The sequence below is a fragment of the Lynx canadensis genome, chromosome F1 (assembly GCF_007474595.2).
Source record: "Lynx canadensis isolate LIC74 chromosome F1, mLynCan4.pri.v2, whole genome shotgun sequence".
NCBI classification, from domain to species: domain Eukaryota; kingdom Metazoa; phylum Chordata; class Mammalia; order Carnivora; family Felidae; genus Lynx; species Lynx canadensis.
In genome coordinates this window covers 22,544,002-22,560,991 of record NC_044319.2, presented here as the reverse complement: position 1 = coordinate 22,560,991, position 16,990 = coordinate 22,544,002, and the positions used below count along the sequence as shown (strand labels likewise).

Here is a 16,990-nt window from a genome sequence, read left to right as displayed (position 1 = left end):
CTCAGTGAAAACTCTAGGACTTATAATGCAATCCTTTTTAAATAAACAAAGGGGGAGGCTACTCAAATAGCATTCTGTAAATACTACTTGGAAAGGAATACTTTCCCCATCTCCTCTCATATTCCCACTCAGCCCAAATGGCCTGTCTGCTTCCTTGAAGTGACATGACTTATAGGTATCATAAACTCACGTCCCACTGCTGTTGGGTCTAAAAAAGAAGACAGTTGCAGACTGTAAAATACTGGTGAGAGCTGGCTCTTCCTCAGGCGGCCTCTGGTTGAGATGGGTGGTCTAATGCACAAACCAACGTAGATCAAGATGCACGTTTGCCCCACTTTAGAATGTCAGGATCCAGACAACTCCTTTTCCACAAGGGAAGCACGTTCTCATTAAAATGAAGAAAGGAATCCCTAGCTTATGGTTGATTTTCTTTGTCTACCTTCTTATCTCTGTTATTAGTTCTAAAATGTATATAACAATTACAACACGGAAAGCCTTTGTAATGTTTTCCAGGGCGAGGTTTCCTTACTTATCAGCAAGAAAATGCCATGGAGGGGGAACACCTTTTTAATGCATCTTTGGCTAAGACTTGGCACCTGGTTGTTCTATGGGAGGAAATGTGAAATGGGGATATTATTCGGCCTCACCGTGCGAAGGAGAGGATTCAGACTGCTCAGGAGCATGACCCTTGCTGATGAAACTTTAAAAATCAGTTTTCTCTTCAGGATGCAGCCTTTCTCTCTCCTCATCCACTCCCCTGAACTTCCATCCCGTCTTCACATCCAGCTTTCTTCCCTTCTCCTGCCTTTCCTAACTACAGTCAGTGGCTCCCCAGTTCCTGCCGTGTCTCTCATTTCCCTCAACAAGCCCCTTTCCTTTTCCTCCCGCGTCTGGCCCATCCAGCTCTCCCCTCCCTCCCTCCGTAGTCCCTGAGGAGATCAAAGAGTGACAGTGAGGCTGCTGCCGGGAGAGACGTTTCCAGCTCCCCCTCCTGGCTGGGCTGAGCCTTGGGCTGAGAGACTGGAGGCTGGGCCGGGGCGTCTTGGCTTCTGGGGAGGGGGAGATTAGGAAAGAAGACTCTGCAGCCGCGTTGCACACAGTAGAAAAGGAAAATTCCCTTTGTGCTAGTTAGTGCGGCGTCCCCTCAGTTTGGGATTTTGCCACACATTCTTGAAAGCCATTGTTTGCACTGGGGTCCCGTAGGTTAGGAGCAGCGCCGGCGGGAGCAGAGCCGACCCTGGGAGAGCTTCCCCCGTCCCGCACTGACCCTACAGTCGGCGGCGAGAGCAGTCGCTCTTCGGGAGTGGGGCGGTGGGGGGGCTCCAGCGCCGAGGAGGGGGGGGGAGCCGCCGCCGGCCAATCAGGAGGCGAGGCCGCTCCGGGCTTGCCCTCCTTGCTCCGGAGCGAGCGGCGCACAGTGGAAAGTTGGGAGCCCGAGTGGCTGGCCCCGGCGGAGTGCGGCGCGGCGGCGGCGGCGGCGGCGGCGGCGGCGGCGGCGGCGGCGAGGGCGGCCGGACTGGGCGCGGCGCCGTAGGGCTCGGGCGGCCCCCGGGGCATGGGCCGGGCGCGCTGCCGTCTCTCCGCTACACGCCGCGCGCGGCCCGCGGGCACCTAGCCGTCCCGGAGGAAGCTGTGTCCAGACAAAAGCTGCGGCATCTCCGCCCGCTCAGCCCCTGCAGGGCTTCGGGGTTGGTGCCGGTCCGCATCGGACTGTCGCCTCCACACTGTTTTGCTAGGTCAGAGAGCTTTCGAAAGCCTAATGAGTTACTCTGAGAGGAACCCCTCTGCGTGTTGTTGAGGAAGGCTAAGCACAGTGCTTAGGCGCCCAGGAAAAAAGGAAAAAAAAAAAAAAAACCCAAAAACCAAAAAGGAAAGAAAAGACAATGATTTTCTGGGACATCGTCCACACCGTATTCCTGTTGGCTCTTCTTTATTCTTCCCTAGCTCAAGATGCAAGCCCCCAGGCAGACACCAGGGCTGAGGAAATTCCCGAGGGGGCCTCCACCTTGGCTTTTGTGTTTGATGTGACTGGTTCCATGTATGATGATCTAGTTCAGGTTATCGAAGGGGCTTCCAAAATTTTGGAGACGTCTTTGAAAAGACCTAAGAGACCACTTTTCAACTTTGCTTTGGTGCCTTTCCATGATCCAGGTAAGGGGAATATTTATTCTTTGTGTTTGTTGTTTCTCATGATTACATGTCTTATGCTATGAAATCGTTAAAGTGTTAGGAAGTTTCAAAACTTTTTTTTTTTTTTTTTTTTTTTTTAATGTGTAGCTGAAAACCATTGTAACAAAGAATTACTCTCTGGCATCTGGGTTTGCTCCCTGACCCGTACTCAGGTCTTGTAGGTGCTGGTACCCTGGTCCCCAAACCTGGAAGTGTGGAATTACAGTAAATACCAGAACCCAGGGTCTTGAGCAAGGACATCGAAATCGGAGTTCATTGACTTTTTAATTTTAGAGCTAAAGAATGCTTAATTAGGAAGGCAGATTTGGAGATGGGTATCCAGCAGCATTACCCTAAGAGCTAACATCCTGGTTGAGAGCACGCTCAGGATAAATAACTCTCACACAAGAGGGGGAAAACCTGTTGTGTGAGACACAAGGAAGCTTGTGAGTAATTTGCTAGTGGAACTGAAGAGATGAAAACAGGAGAGAAGCCATTCATTTCTTAACTGAATCTATTCATCTTTGCACCAAGTCCTCATTACTTAGGTTCACAGATGGGCATGAACATCATGTCCCTGCCTCATCCAGTAGAAATGCATGTGATTTGGTTGTCGGTGCTCTTTTAAAGGTAGCTGAAGCAAAATAACTGTATTTTTCCCCCTAAAGCCATGGGCTTCAGCTGCTCCACGGTAATATGATCCGATATACTTTGTTTTTTTCAGTTTCTATTTAAAGTGGCACCTTTCTGTAAGGCTCAGAGGAGCCCTCATTGTCATTGCTGAGGGTAGCATTGCAGGGGGAACCCTGGGGCTTGCTGTCTGACATCCACCTGAGTTTCATTAGCGCAAGTCCTTGCCCAGTTTCTTAAAAGTCCTCTCCCACTGTTCTCCCACATTTTCCCTGCTTTGAAAGTCTCTCTCTTCACTCAGAAGACCTTGACACAACCTCTTCACAATGGGAGCTTCATATTGAGAATCTCAGATTCTTTCTTTGTGCATTTTGACAAGCACATGAGTTCAAATTATCTCTAGGTGTTAAAGAGGGCAGGTTTTAGCTGTCTAAAAGAAAATGGCACCGGGATAAGTTTAGAGGGAACTAGAACTTTCTGGGTTGTTTTTTTTTTTTTTTTTTTTTTTTGTCCTTCAAATGATGAAAATGAGAACCTATCCTACTTTCCTGGGACATGTGGAAGAGTAGGGTAGGTTTTTCTACATTCCTACCTTGATGAAACACAAAATGTTCTTTATATTTGAATAAAGAATTAAGTGGTCATTTCCTGCTTTTACTGTCTTAGTAAGGCACCTCATGTGTTATGTTTCAATTTATTAAATGTCAAGATGCCAATTATGATGCAGCACAAGACTTGTTGTTTTGGAATAGCCTAAATATGTTTCTTCTATGGGGATATAGCTGAAGTTGGCTGAAAAACAAAGTCAAAATTGTTTTCTCCAATTAACATCACAATTTCCTCTTCCCCAAAAGACTCTTATGAGATGATGTTGCTGCAAACAATACACAAATTGCCTCAAGACATAAATGGAAACTGGATCGTCATGATATTTTGATGTGATATGAAAAATTATTGGAATAAATTGTATTCTGGTGTGCCTCTTTCCAATTGTTACCAAATGGGAAAGGGTGCTGTGGTTGACTTTCCTATAGTTTAGCAATCTTGTTGCAAAGTGGGGGAAACTTGGCATGCTAATAACAAATGACTAGTAAAGTAGAGCTTTTTTGAAATAATATGAGAAAATGATTCCATTGGTTCATAAAATTAATTGCATGTGTAATTCAGCAAAATTATTAATTTTATTGTAATTCAAAGTAGAAGTGGCCAAGTATTTATGTTATCTAAGACTATTGAAAGTATTTCTGAAGATAAAGAGGGAGATAGAAGTTAAAACATACTAATAACCTTTAATTTAGTTTGCTAATTCACTTTACTGAATTATAATATTATCTTTGTGTGACATTTGTGTAGTGTGTGTGTGCGTATGTTGTGTATAGTTATTAAGAGTTTTTGATCCTCTTATACTTTTGATTGATCAGTGTGGGATGACAGAAGGGGCCTTGAATGGGGATTGGCTGTTTCAGTGTGTGACATTAGAAAAGTCAGTTTACCTATTTCCTCATCTATAAAATGAGAGAATTGAATTTGAACATCTCCTTTTTTTTTTTTTTTTTTTTTTAGGGTTTCTTCTTCTCCTTTTTTCTTTTAGATTTGAGCATCTCTAAGTTCGCTTCTGACTATGACATTTTATGGCTGTCTGTTTTACATGTGGTTGTTTTCATAGCTCCTAACGCATATTCCTATGATTGGGCGCTACAACTGACAGGGAGAGAAATAATGTGTGGAATTTAATATAAATAATTATAACTTTGACCACCGACAGCTTTTCAAAACCCTTTGACATCTGCTGTCTCATGTAGCCAGATGAAATGATGGACAGGATCTGAGATACACTCTGAGGCATTTGACAAAAACCCTTAGGCCTTTGCACATGATTGCTTTGGACTTGTGCATTAGGGGGCACCTGGGTGGCTCAGTTGGTTAAGTGTCTGACTTCGGCTCAGGTCATGATCTCATGGTTCGTGAGTTCAAGCCCTGCGTTGGGCTCTGTGCTGACAGCTCAGAACCTGGAGCCTGTTTTGGATTCTGTGAATCCCTCTCTCTCTGCCCCTTCCCCACTCGTACTCTGTCTCTCTCTCTCTCTCTCTCAAATACAAATAAAAAACATTTTAAAAAATTAAAAAAAAATTAAAATATGTAGAATACACAGACATACATGAGGTGGAAGTCTTAACAAGTTAAGAAGGAGGTGATAAAATCCTTCAGAAAATGTGTGTGTAGGGACGCTGGTGTTGAAGGACCAAAAATCCACCCATGGTTGGAGCAAGTACCAGAGAGGACGAGGATCATGAAAAGTCAAGCCAATCTTGTGAGGCTAACTGTGCCTAAGATGGGCTTTTCACTTCTGTGATTACATTTAATGTATTAATTTCTAACAGCTTTATTGAGATATAATTCCCTTGCCATATAATTATTCATTTAAAATGTATAATTCAGTGGGGTGCCTGGATGGATGGCTCAGTCGGTTGAGCGTCCGACTTCAGCTCAGGTCATGATCTCGCAGTCTGTGAGTTCAAGCCCCGCGTCGGGCTCTGTGCTGACAGCTCAGAGCCTGGAGCCTGCTTCTGATTCTGTGTCTCCCTCTCTCTCTGCCCCTCCCCTGCTCATGCTCTGTCTCTCTCACTCTCAAAAATGAGTAAATGCTAAAAAAAAAAAAATTTTTTTTTTAAATGTATAATTCAGTGAGTGGTTTTTAGTATATTCACAGGTACATGCAACCATCACCACAGTCAGTTTTGGAACATCTTCATGACCTCCAAGAGAAACCCTGTGCCTTTTACTTATCAGTCCCTTAGCTCCCTTACCATCCTCCTCCCAGCGCGAAGCAAGCACTAATTTCCTTTCTGTCCATTGATTTTCTTGCTCTGGCCTTTCATCTGAATGCAGTCATGTAATATGTGGTCTTTTGTGACTGGCTTCTTTCACTTTAGCATGTTTACAAGGTTCATCCATGTTATAGCATGTGTCAGTACTTTATTCCTTTTAATGGCTAAGTAATATTCAATTGTGTGGATATACCACACTTTGTTTAACTGTTAATCCCTAATGGATATTTAGGGTTTCGGCTATTATGAATAATGCTTCTATAAACATTTATGTACACGTTTCTGTGTGGATGTATGCGATGTTATAATTTATATAAGAAATATATGTTGGGGCTTCATTCCCATTTCTTACTTAGAGCTCCTGAAACCCTTATAGTATCCTAAGTGATGAGAACTATAAAATTGTGTTTTGTTATGTTAATGGAGTGACTTTTGGATCCCACCTAAGGATGGAGGCTGGTTTCCAGGAGATTCAACCATGTGATTAAAGGGTTGGAACTTTCAGTCCCACTCCTGACTTCTTTCTGGGAAGGGGAGGGGGTTGGGGGTTGGATCAACTGCCGGTGGCCAGTGGCCAAAGATTTAATCAGTTATGCCTATGTAATGAAGCCTCTGAAAACACATATGAGGACAGCGTTTGTATTGCTTTTGGGTTGGAAATTTTGGGAAAATGGCATGCTCAAAGGGGGCATGGGGGCTTTGCAACCCTTTCTGCATATCCTATGCATCTGGCTGTCCCTAAGTTATATGCTTTTATAAAAAATAGTAATCTAGTGAGTAAGTGGGTTTCCTGAGTTTTTTGAGTCACTCTGGCAAATGAATCGAACTTAAGGAGGGGGTTGTGGGGACCTCTGATTTATAGCCAGTTGGTTGGAAGTACAGGTAACAGCTGGATGTGCAGCTGGTCTCTGCAGAGGGTGGCAGTGGGGGTGGGCAGTCTTGTAGAACTGAACCCTTCACCTGTGGAATCTGGTGGTATCTGAGAATAGCTTGTTGTGATATGAGGAAGCCCCTCTTTCCCACATTGAAATTGGGTGCTCACAACACTAAAGAATGTATATTTTCATTTCTTTTGGGTAGGTACCTAGGAGTGGAATTGCTGGGTCACAATAACTCTATGTTTAATTGTTTGAGGAACTGCCAGACTGTTTTCCAAAGCATTTGTACCATTTTACATTCCCACCAGCAGTATTGAGGGTTCTAATTCCGTCACATCCTCACCAACACCAGTTCATTATTGAACTTGTTGATTCTTACATATTAGTTTTTACTGTGCTTTTTACAATACTCAAAATGTATTTCTGTCTTCTCAGAACACAACTTTGAGTAGAGCTGATGATCTTCCCTTAACTACAGCTCCTTTTATCACTCAGTCTTCCAATTCCCCTGTCTGTAAGACAGGTACCAGAGACAGAGGAAAGAGAATAGGGCAGTGTATTTTAATGAGTCACTTTATATAAAGAAGAATTCTCTTCACCATGTCTCTGGTTTTTTCCCCAGGATATATTTTACCTGTCCACATTCATTCATTCATTCACTCACCTATTCTGTTTCAAGCGTTGCTTCAGACACTGGGCCTACAACAGGGAACAAAACCGACAAAAGCTTCTGCACTAATAGAGCTTACATTCTACCAGGGAGGCAGGGGCAATAAAGAAAATCATTAAAATACATATGGTGTGTTTGTTGGCGCTGATTGGTCTGGAGAAAATAAAAAGCAGAAAAAGAGCATGAGGAGTCTGAAGTGTGTTGAGTGTGTTGACATTTAAAATATGGTGGTCAGGGAAGCTCCCAATTGAAGAGGTCACAGTGGAACAAAGACCTGAAGGAGATGAGGGAGGGAGTAATGAGAATGTCTGAGGAAAGGCTTTTACAGGCAGAGGAACGATACATGAAATGTTCTTGAACATGCAAGAGCATCCTGACGTGTCCGAGGAAACTTGAAAAGACCAAAACACACTGGGGGAGAGGGAGCAGTTATGAGGTGAGATTAGAAAGTTGATAGGCTACATCATGAAAGGGCTCATAGGCCACCGTGACTTTGGCTTTTCTCTAAATGAGACGTGGAGCCATTTTAGGGTTTTGAGCAGAGTAGTGACATGATCTGACTTACGCATCCACATAATCATTCTGACTATTGTTTGAAAATACTCTAAAGCAAGGGCAGAAACAGGAGGACAGGAGACCATTGTATCATTTGGGCACAAAAGGATGGTATATCTTTGGTGAAGTTGGTAGGCGTGGACGTTTGGAAAGAGAGTTGGATTCTATTTTGAAGATGAGATCAAAAGGATTTAATGATATGTGAGGAAAGAAGAGAAGGCAGATGCTGAGGATTTGTCTTGAGTGAATGGAAGCATAAGATAGCCATTTGTGGAGAAGAATGAGCAAGAAGCAGGTTTGAGAAAGACTTTGGAAGAATGAGGCTTTTATTTTTTGATATGGTTACGTTTGAGATGTTTTTTGGTACCCAAGTGGGGATATTAAGAAGGCAGTTGGATATATGAAATTAAGGTTCAAGGCAGGAGCCTTGGTCAGAGATAAAAATTTGGGATCCAAAGGTATACATAGAGACGGTAGTTAGGGTTGTGAGTCTCAATGAGTCCCTAAGGGACCAGTTACTTGAAGAATAGCAAGGGTCTGAGGACACAGGCCTGGGCCATCAGTCGTTAGCAGTCAGAGAGGTGAGGATAATCCAGCAAAGTAGCCTGAGAAATTGAAGTCAGAGAGGGAAGAGAAGAGTATATTCAACTAGAAGTCAAGAGAGGAAAGTGTTTTCAGGAAGAAGCACTAATTGGTTAATTAAGAGGAGGACCGAGAATTGGCTAGTCAGTTTAGGGATGTGGGTGTCATTGGTGACTCAACAACCATAGTGGAGTGTAGCGATGGGAGTGAAAGCCTGTTTGGAGAGAATTCAAAAGAGAATGGGAGAAACATAATTGGAAACCTTTGGAATTATATTGTCGTTTCCAACTACTGGAATGGTTGCTTTGTTCATGAAGCTAAAATTCAAATTAGTTTTGATAAATGATTCAACCAGTATTTTACAAAGTGCAAATTCAATGTATTAGGAAGAACATCCAACTTGGAACAGAAGATTTGTGTTCTTTTCCTTATTCTGTCATTCGACCAAATTATTTAACCTTGCCAGACTTCTTTTTCTCTACCTATAAAATTAGTGCCTTGTGATGTAATTACCAAAGTTTGTGATTTTAATGAGTATAATATAGTGAAAGATAAGTGACTGGAAAGAGATTCAAAGTAGCAAAGACTTGATCCATTGGTAGACATATCAGCATTACACATCTCTGCACTTGAAGAATTTCATTGTAATAAAACCTGGGAGCCCTCAGTGACTTTGTATGATTCTTTCTGCAGGACTTACACAGTGTTAAGAAAGCACTCTAGGACTTTTATGAAAAGATTCTCTTAGAAAAGTTTTCTCAGCAATAGTAAAATCACCTGAAGTCATCATGAATGGAAAGATTTTTACAAGGAAAATATTGCACATTTAGACTTCGAAACCTTTACAAATTTATATGAACCAGACTTCAAATTGAAATGTTTGGGTTTCAATATGTGTCAGAAAAAGAGTTACAAAGCTATCAGTCTCTTTTTGCTTCTAGCGTATTCAACAGGAAGAAGGGTTTTCATGAGGAAAAGGATTGGTCTTCAAAGTCCCGAGAGAAATCCAACTAAAGGCAATGAACTAACATTAAAGAATGAGAGATTTTGGGTGGACAATGATAACTTTGTTTCCTAGGATAATAGAATATTTTAACCTGGGAGAGTGGATACTATGTCACTGGATGTTTTCTGAGAATATGTAGAGGTTTTTTTTTATGGACAATGAAAACTTTCTCCCAAAGTGTAAGGACCAAATTTTGATAAATATGTTAAATATGTTAGGGATATTTCTTTTTTAAAAAATCAGTTTATTTTAAGAGAGAGCACAAGGGGAGGGGCAGAGAGAGAGAGAGAATCCCAGCAGTCTCCATGCTCTGTACTGAGCCCTGATGTAGGGCTTGACTTGGGGCTCGATCTCATGCCCATGAGATCATGACCTGAGCGGAAATCAAGAGTCTGATGCTTAACTGACTGAGCCAGACTGGTGCCCCAGGGATGTTTCTATTTAACCATATCTTCTCTGACTTCCACAGAATGGTGAGCTTTTTTGGTTTTTGTTGTTGCTGTTAAGTTGAGGAGCAGCCTTCTAATTGATTGTTGGAAAATCAGAATTTGGTTTTGCTTATGGTTTGTCTCTGGTCAAACAAATAATAACCATTCTCAGCGGTCTTTTTTTAAAAAAATATTTATTTATTTATTTTGAGAGAGAGAGAGAGAGAGGGAACGGGGGAGGGGCAGAGAGAGAAGAGAGAGAGACTTCTGAGCAGCTCTGCGCTATTAGTGCAGAGCCCGACACAGGGCTTGAACCCATGAACCATGAGATCATAGATCTCATGAGATCTTATGACCATGAGATCATGACCTGAGCTGAAATCGAGAGTCGGATGCTTAACCAACTTAATCACCCAGGCAGCCCTCCCAGTGGTCTTTATAATTCTGCTCACCTATCTTTCTCTCTGACTAGACATTAACAGGGACTGCTCTGTTAATCTCACAGGCCTGGAACACAGTAGACAGGAAGTGTTTCATGGAATGAATGCTTGGAACAAGAACCAGTGATTTCTCTGGGTATTTTAATCTTGCCTTTCATGTCTGTGACTTTGCTTTTTAAATCCTACCAATCAGAAGAACAAAGCTAAACAACATAATAAGTTATTAATTAAGCCTTTTTGGTGATGCATATGTCCCGTCTAAGATTCAGTATGATTTGGAAATATCATTATGATCCAGGTAATGTCTGAGTCTTAGATAGTCATTGAATGTTTATATAGCAGGTGAATTTCAGAAAGGGTGGATTTCTATGCAGTCTGGAACGTCACACCTGAACTACCTTTAATTTTTAACTAAACTGGCCAAAAGAGTGTGACAACAAACAAATTAATTTCTAAGTAGCACTGTAAACACAAGATCCACATTATAGTTGGCTTTCACAAGTCTACAGGGATTCTCAACCCTGGTTTTATCTTTTTTTCTGGTAAATTTCTGTGAGGATTCCCATATCTATGGAGAATAGGAAAAATTTAAAAATAGACTTATGCCAAGTGTAAGGTGTAATGAAATCAGCTTTCCCGACTTGAGTAATGTTATGGTTAAGTAGGACAATATACATGAAAGTCCTTTACAAGCGGTATAGAATCAATGGGGTTGCTCTTGATTATTGAATAGCTCGTATTTGTCTATAAAGATTGAATAGGTGCTAGAGTGAAGCTGGTGATGAAAAAAATAGTAGAACATTTATATAATAAGACTAAAAAAATAAAATAGAAAAAAAATGTACTTGATAGTGTGGCTCTTACCGTATGGGCAAAGGACAATTCAAATAAGTTCAAATCTAGTCCTATTCTAATAACAATGTTTGAGAAACATGTATTTTTTGCTTCATTGGCCCCTTGAGCCCTTAACCACTGCTTCATAAATTGGGAAGCCAGCAAGAGAATTAAAAAATCCAAAGATAAGCCATCATATTCATTAATTCATTTATTCACTCATTCATCAGTCAATAATAGGCTTCTTACTATTTGTCAAGGATTGTGGTAGGTGCTTTTGATTAAAAAATAACGAGGCATAGCTTACAAAAAGTTAACAGTCTATGGGGAGAAGAGCAAGAGAAACAGCAACATTATATACCAATATCTAATACCAACATTAGCTACATTTTATAGTAGAAAGAAGCACAGGGAGCTGTGTGAGCCCAGAGCAGTGACCCTGATACACAACTCAAAAGGTGATGGTCCCCAAAGAGTTTCTGGAAGTGTAGTCTGGGCTGAAACTTGAACAAAGTGATGAGTAAAAGCAGTTTAATCAAAATATTAAGGAGTTTGGATTTCATCCTGGAAGCTATCAGGAGCCTAGAAGGATTATATGTGAGGAGTGACATAATTGGGTTTTCATTTTAGATCTCAATCTCTTGGATGGATTGGAGCAAGGCAGTCCTGAGAGCTGGGATGATCCATTACAGTAATTCAGGGGGGAGATATTGAGGTAACTTGGGTATAGGAAGAAGGTTATAGATTTGTGAGCTATTAAGAAAGTCCAGTGGACTGGACTTGGCCCTAAGAACATGGAGAAAAGGGAAATAGGATTCCCTGCTTAGGTTAAAACATGAAATTGGCATTCAGTGGAAGAGAAAATATATGTAAAGTTAGCTTTAAGAGATACCATTACTCTCAGGCCTCTCAGGCTGATAGCCTTGAATATAATAAGCTCCTTATACCTTAACCTGCCTAAAATAAAATACCAACCAAAAGTATGGGGGGTCAACGATGAAAATGAGAGCCACAGAAACAGCTTAGGCATGGTGCAACCCAGTTCTTTTTTTAATTGAGGTATAATTGACATAACATTATATTAACTTCAGATGCACCACACAATGCTTCATTGTTCGTATCTTGTGAAATTATCACCATAATAAGACTAGTTAACATCTGTCACCATACATAGTTATAAACATTTTTGTCTTGTGATGCGAACTTTTAAGATTTACTCTCTTAGCAACTTTTAAATATGCAATAGTGTTTACTGCAGTCACCATTCTGTACACTATATCCTTGTGACTGACTTATTTTATTATTGGAAGTTTGTTACTTTTTGACCCCTTCACCCATTTGACGCCCTCCCCAACCTCTGTTTGGCAACCACCAGTCAGTTTTCTGTATCTGTGAGCTTAGTTTTGTTTTTAGATTCCACAGATAAGAGAGATCTTATGGTATTTGTCTTTATACGTCTGACTGGTTTCACTCAGCATTATACCCTCTGGGTTTATCCATGTTGTCACAACTGTCAAGATTTCCTTCTTTCTTATGGCTGAAAATATTTCATTATAGATACACCACGTTTTCTTTATCTACTCATCCACTGATGGATACTTCAGTTGTTTACATATCTTTAAAAAATTTTTTTTTGAATCCTTATTTATTTTTGAGAGAGAGAGAGAGAGCGAGAGAGCGAGAGTGAGCATGAGAAGGGGAGGGACAGAGAGAGAGGGAGATACAGAATCTGAAGCAGGCTCCAGGCTCTGAGCTGTCAACACGGAGCCGGATGTGGGGCTCGAACTCATGGCCGCAAGATCATGACCTGAGCCAAAGTCGGACACTTAACCCACTGAGCCACCCAGGCACCCCAGGTTGTTTACATATCTTGACTATTACGAATAATGCTGCAGTGAACATGGGGTCCATATATCTTTTTGAGGTAGTGTTTTTGTTTTCATCATACAGATTTCCTAATGGAATTACTGGATATTATGGTTGCTGAATTTTTAATTTTTAAAATTTAAAAATTTTTATTTTTCTCAGTTTTTTTTTAAATTTTTAACTTTTCCATACTATTGTCCACAGGGGCTGCACCAATTTACATTCCCATCAACAGTGCACAAGGGTTCCCTTTTCTCCACATCTTTGCCAACACTTGTTATTTTTTGTCTTTTTGATAATAGCCATTTTAACAGGTGTGAGATGATATCTCATGTTGGTTTTGAGTTGCATTTCCTTGATGACTAGTGATGTTGAGCATATGTTCATGTACCTGTTGGTCATCTGTATGTCTTCTTTGGAAAGATATCTATTCATATTCTCTTCCCGGCTTTTAATTGGATTGTTTGGGTGTTTTTTTTTGCCAAGTTCTATCTAGGGTTCAGAATGTTAGTTCATCCTACACTTAAATAGCCAGTCCACCCATCAGTCACATTCTAACCATGGCGATAGACTGTTTATCTTTATAAATATGTAATGACGTCATTATATATTTGGATCATACTATTAACTCTCCTTGTTTTGGTTGCATGCTCACCAAACAGCCTCCTGGTAGTTTAACCTCATGTGCTTTCCTTATGGGGAGAATACTGCTCTGGTCAGACTGGCACATACATCAGGTTCACTAGACAGTTATATTCCTCATTGGTAACTCGTATTTTGGCATACCAGTTTTATGCGTCAGTCTCTATTGTTTAAAATGTTCTGAAAGTGTCAAATTCAGGTTTTTGAGTTTGCAAGTCTGAGAGCCAGACCTTGGTTGCTGGTGAATTTAACAAAGTAAACATCTCCCTGTGTGGTTCTGTTTGGGTGGCCTGTCTCCAGGTATCATTCCTCAGCATCTCCTACTGTCAGTGTTAGTATGAATAGTGCCAAGTAGCTGTTCTGTCCACTTGAAACTTACATACATGACAGTTGAAGCCATTGGAATAAATGAGATCATCCAAGCAGAGTATGTACCCTGAGAAAAGAAGGAAGACAGGGTAGAACTATGGAGAACACAAGCATTTAAAAGACCAGAGAAGTAGGGAAGTACATAAAGGATTCTGGAAAGGAGAGTCCAGGAAAATATGAAGAGAAACTTGAATAAGCAGCATTTGGAAATCTAAAAAGTTAATAGTTTTAAGCAGGAGAAGTTGTTAGTCTGTCCATTTATAAGGTTACTGAAAATAAAGGCTAAACTCACAGGCTAAAGTGGACAGTTCATTGGGGGTAGGGAGCCAGGAGGTTAAAATGGTGGGTAAGAAAATAGAGCTAGCAAATGCAGTCTGTTGATTTCGTGAAATGTAACACTGTGGTTAATAGCATGAGCTCTGGAGTCAGATGCTTAGGTGGGAAGCCTGGCTCCATCAATTACTTGTTGTATGATCTAATTTCTTTGTGCTTCAGGTTTAGTAACTGGGAGTAATATTATCTACTCTATAAGGCTAATGTGAGGATTGATGTCTGAAACTTAGTACAACCCTTTGCACATAGTAAACTCTAAATAAACATTAGTTATTGGGACTTAGATTTGAGAAAGAACATTTTTTTAAGATGGGAGAGAGGGGCAAGAGGAGAGATTGTTTAAGTGCTGCTGGAAAAGAGTCAATCGAATAGAAGACATAGAATAGAAGAGATAGAAAATGCCAGAGAGAACAGATAATTTATGAAACTAGGACTCTGAGGAAGCAAGAGGAGATGAGATTTGAAGTAGAAGTATTGGTTGATGGAAGGAAAAGACCTTCAATTTTTTAGAGTGATAAAAGAGAAACAGATCACAGACAGGCATGGTCATGGATGAGCTGGTAGGTGGGGATATAGGATGCTGGGTGACTTCCTGTCTGATGGATTCTTTTTTCTCAAAGAGACAGAACAGAGAGTCATTTGATGAGAGGAGGGAAGTGGTAGAGGATAAATAAGGGACTTTAGAAGAATAATGGAATTTTGGAAGTAGAAGGTGACTAGAGACACACAGATTGTTTCTCAGGATGAGTTGTGGTTTAGAAGATGAATTTATAATGCTTGAACACTGCCTAGGTCTGTGATTTCTTTATCAGCTCTCAGCAGCTTGGGCATAACTTCTGAGATTGACCATTGGTTTGATCCATGACTGGGATTTTGTTGAACAGATGTGACTAAAGAAATAGGCTATGGTTGAGAGGGATACTGATAAGAGAGAGGCTGAAGTGACAGGTCGTAGAGTCAGAACTGGATATATCAGACTGACAGGAGTTGAGATTATGCTGGTGAAGGACAATATGGCAAGGAAGCTGAGGTCATTGGTAAGAATAGCTAGAGTGATTGACCATAGACGTTAGCTTCCATAGAAAAGGAAGTTTAACCAGAGTGAAGACCATGGAATAGAGATCAGAGAACTTGAGTCTGCAGAGTTGAACATGGTTGTTAAAGTAACACAGATAATAACAGCTTAAAATGGTGAGGAAGATGGTGAGTCAGGCATTGAGTCTTTATTCAGTAAGAATTATTGAGCTGTCTCCAGGTGGCAGCTAACAATGAAGAGGGTTAGAGGGCGTCATGAACCTCAAAATGGCAGGTGTTTTCTCTGAAAGTAAAGACATATGGACTGGGAATGGGTAAAATGCTGACCCACCTTCTGCCCCTGGTGTATCTGGAGTGTTGGAGAATGAGCAGACCCCACAAGGGAGGACTATGGGGGCGGTGGTCCCATCCATGGACAAACCTGTTTCAGCTAAAGTGGGAGGTAGATGGACAGTTCTGTGGCAAAATGGGTTGGAAGTTCATGGGATTTGCAAGGACATAGGATGGGGAATGAATGGGTCAAGAGAGGAAACAGAGTAAGTGAGAAGAGGAATGGTTTGCATTGGGGGCAGCGACCAAAGACGATGGTAACATAAAGCAGGGTGGATTGCTAGTTGCAAAGTCTAACTTGGATAGGGTTGGATATAAATTCAGATGCCAGGTCAGGCCCTGGGAGAGTCAGAGCCCAATGAAGTTGGCTGTTGGCAACTCTGAGGACAGCGTGGCAGGTAGGGACTGCTGAGGAAACATCTCATCTCACATGTCATGTTGACACAGGTGAGGTAGCATAATTTTTATTTCTAATAAGACCAGCCACCATTTTATTTATTTATTTGTTTGTCATTACTATGGACCAGACACTGAACTAGATACATTCCATGCTTTATCTCATTTAAGCCTCACAAAAACTCTTAAGTGGTAGATGTTATCTTTATTTAATATATGAGGCACCTGAGGCTTATATTATCTGAACTCCCACAAAATGGAAAGCATCTCCTGAAAAAGAATAGCTTTCTGTAAGGTATTTTTTTGCCACCTTTTGTTTTGAGAAATGTGGTGTAAGATTGAGAGAATGTACACAAGAAGTCATGGCAGAGAGACCACTGTGTTGTTTTGCTAAGGCTGCCCTAACAACGTACCACAGACTGGGGGGTTTAAACAGCAGAAATGTATTGTCTCACTGTTCTGGAGGCTAGAAGTCTGAAATCAAGGTGTTGGCAGGGTTGTTTCCTTCCAAGGACTGCGAGAGAGAATCTGTTCCCTGCCTCCCTCCTAGTGTCTAGTGCTTTGCTGGCAATCTTTGGTGTTCCTTGGCTTGTAGATGCGCTGATCTCTGCCTTCATGTTCACAGGGTGGTCTCCCTGTGTGTTATGTCAAATTTCCCTTTTTTATAAGGATACCAGTCATATTGGATTATTGGCCCACTCTACTCCTGTATGATCTCATCTTAACTAACTACATCTTCTACAACCCTATTTCCAAATAAGGCCGAATTCTGAGGTACTAGGGGATAGGACTTTAATGTGAATTTTGCTGGAACACAATTCAACCCATACTGAGACCACTCAGTAATTAACATTAAGAAAACAAAAGTATTTAAAGTATTTATTCTTTTACTAGAGAGTCAATTTGTTCTAGAAGTTTCTGATAAAAATGTTTGTGTCAGGCAGGGAGTATCATGGACTCTAAGCTCTGACCTCTTTTTAGATAGGAACGGGGTTCTTG

General features: G+C 41.1%; 1 protein-coding gene across 1 annotated transcript in view; it reads left to right on the top strand.

Moving 5' to 3' along the window:
- The first annotated feature begins 1,704 nt into the window (after window positions 1-1,704).
- Window positions 1,705-16,990, top strand: part of HMCN1 (hemicentin 1) — a 463,190-nt gene continuing 447,904 nt past the window's right edge. Inside the window, exon 1 of the mRNA XM_030302673.1 lies at window positions 1,705-2,151. Coding sequence (XP_030158533.1) covers window positions 1,884-2,151 — 268 coding nt within the window. The 5' untranslated portion in view covers window positions 1,705-1,883. The remainder of the gene's footprint in view (window positions 2,152-16,990) is intronic.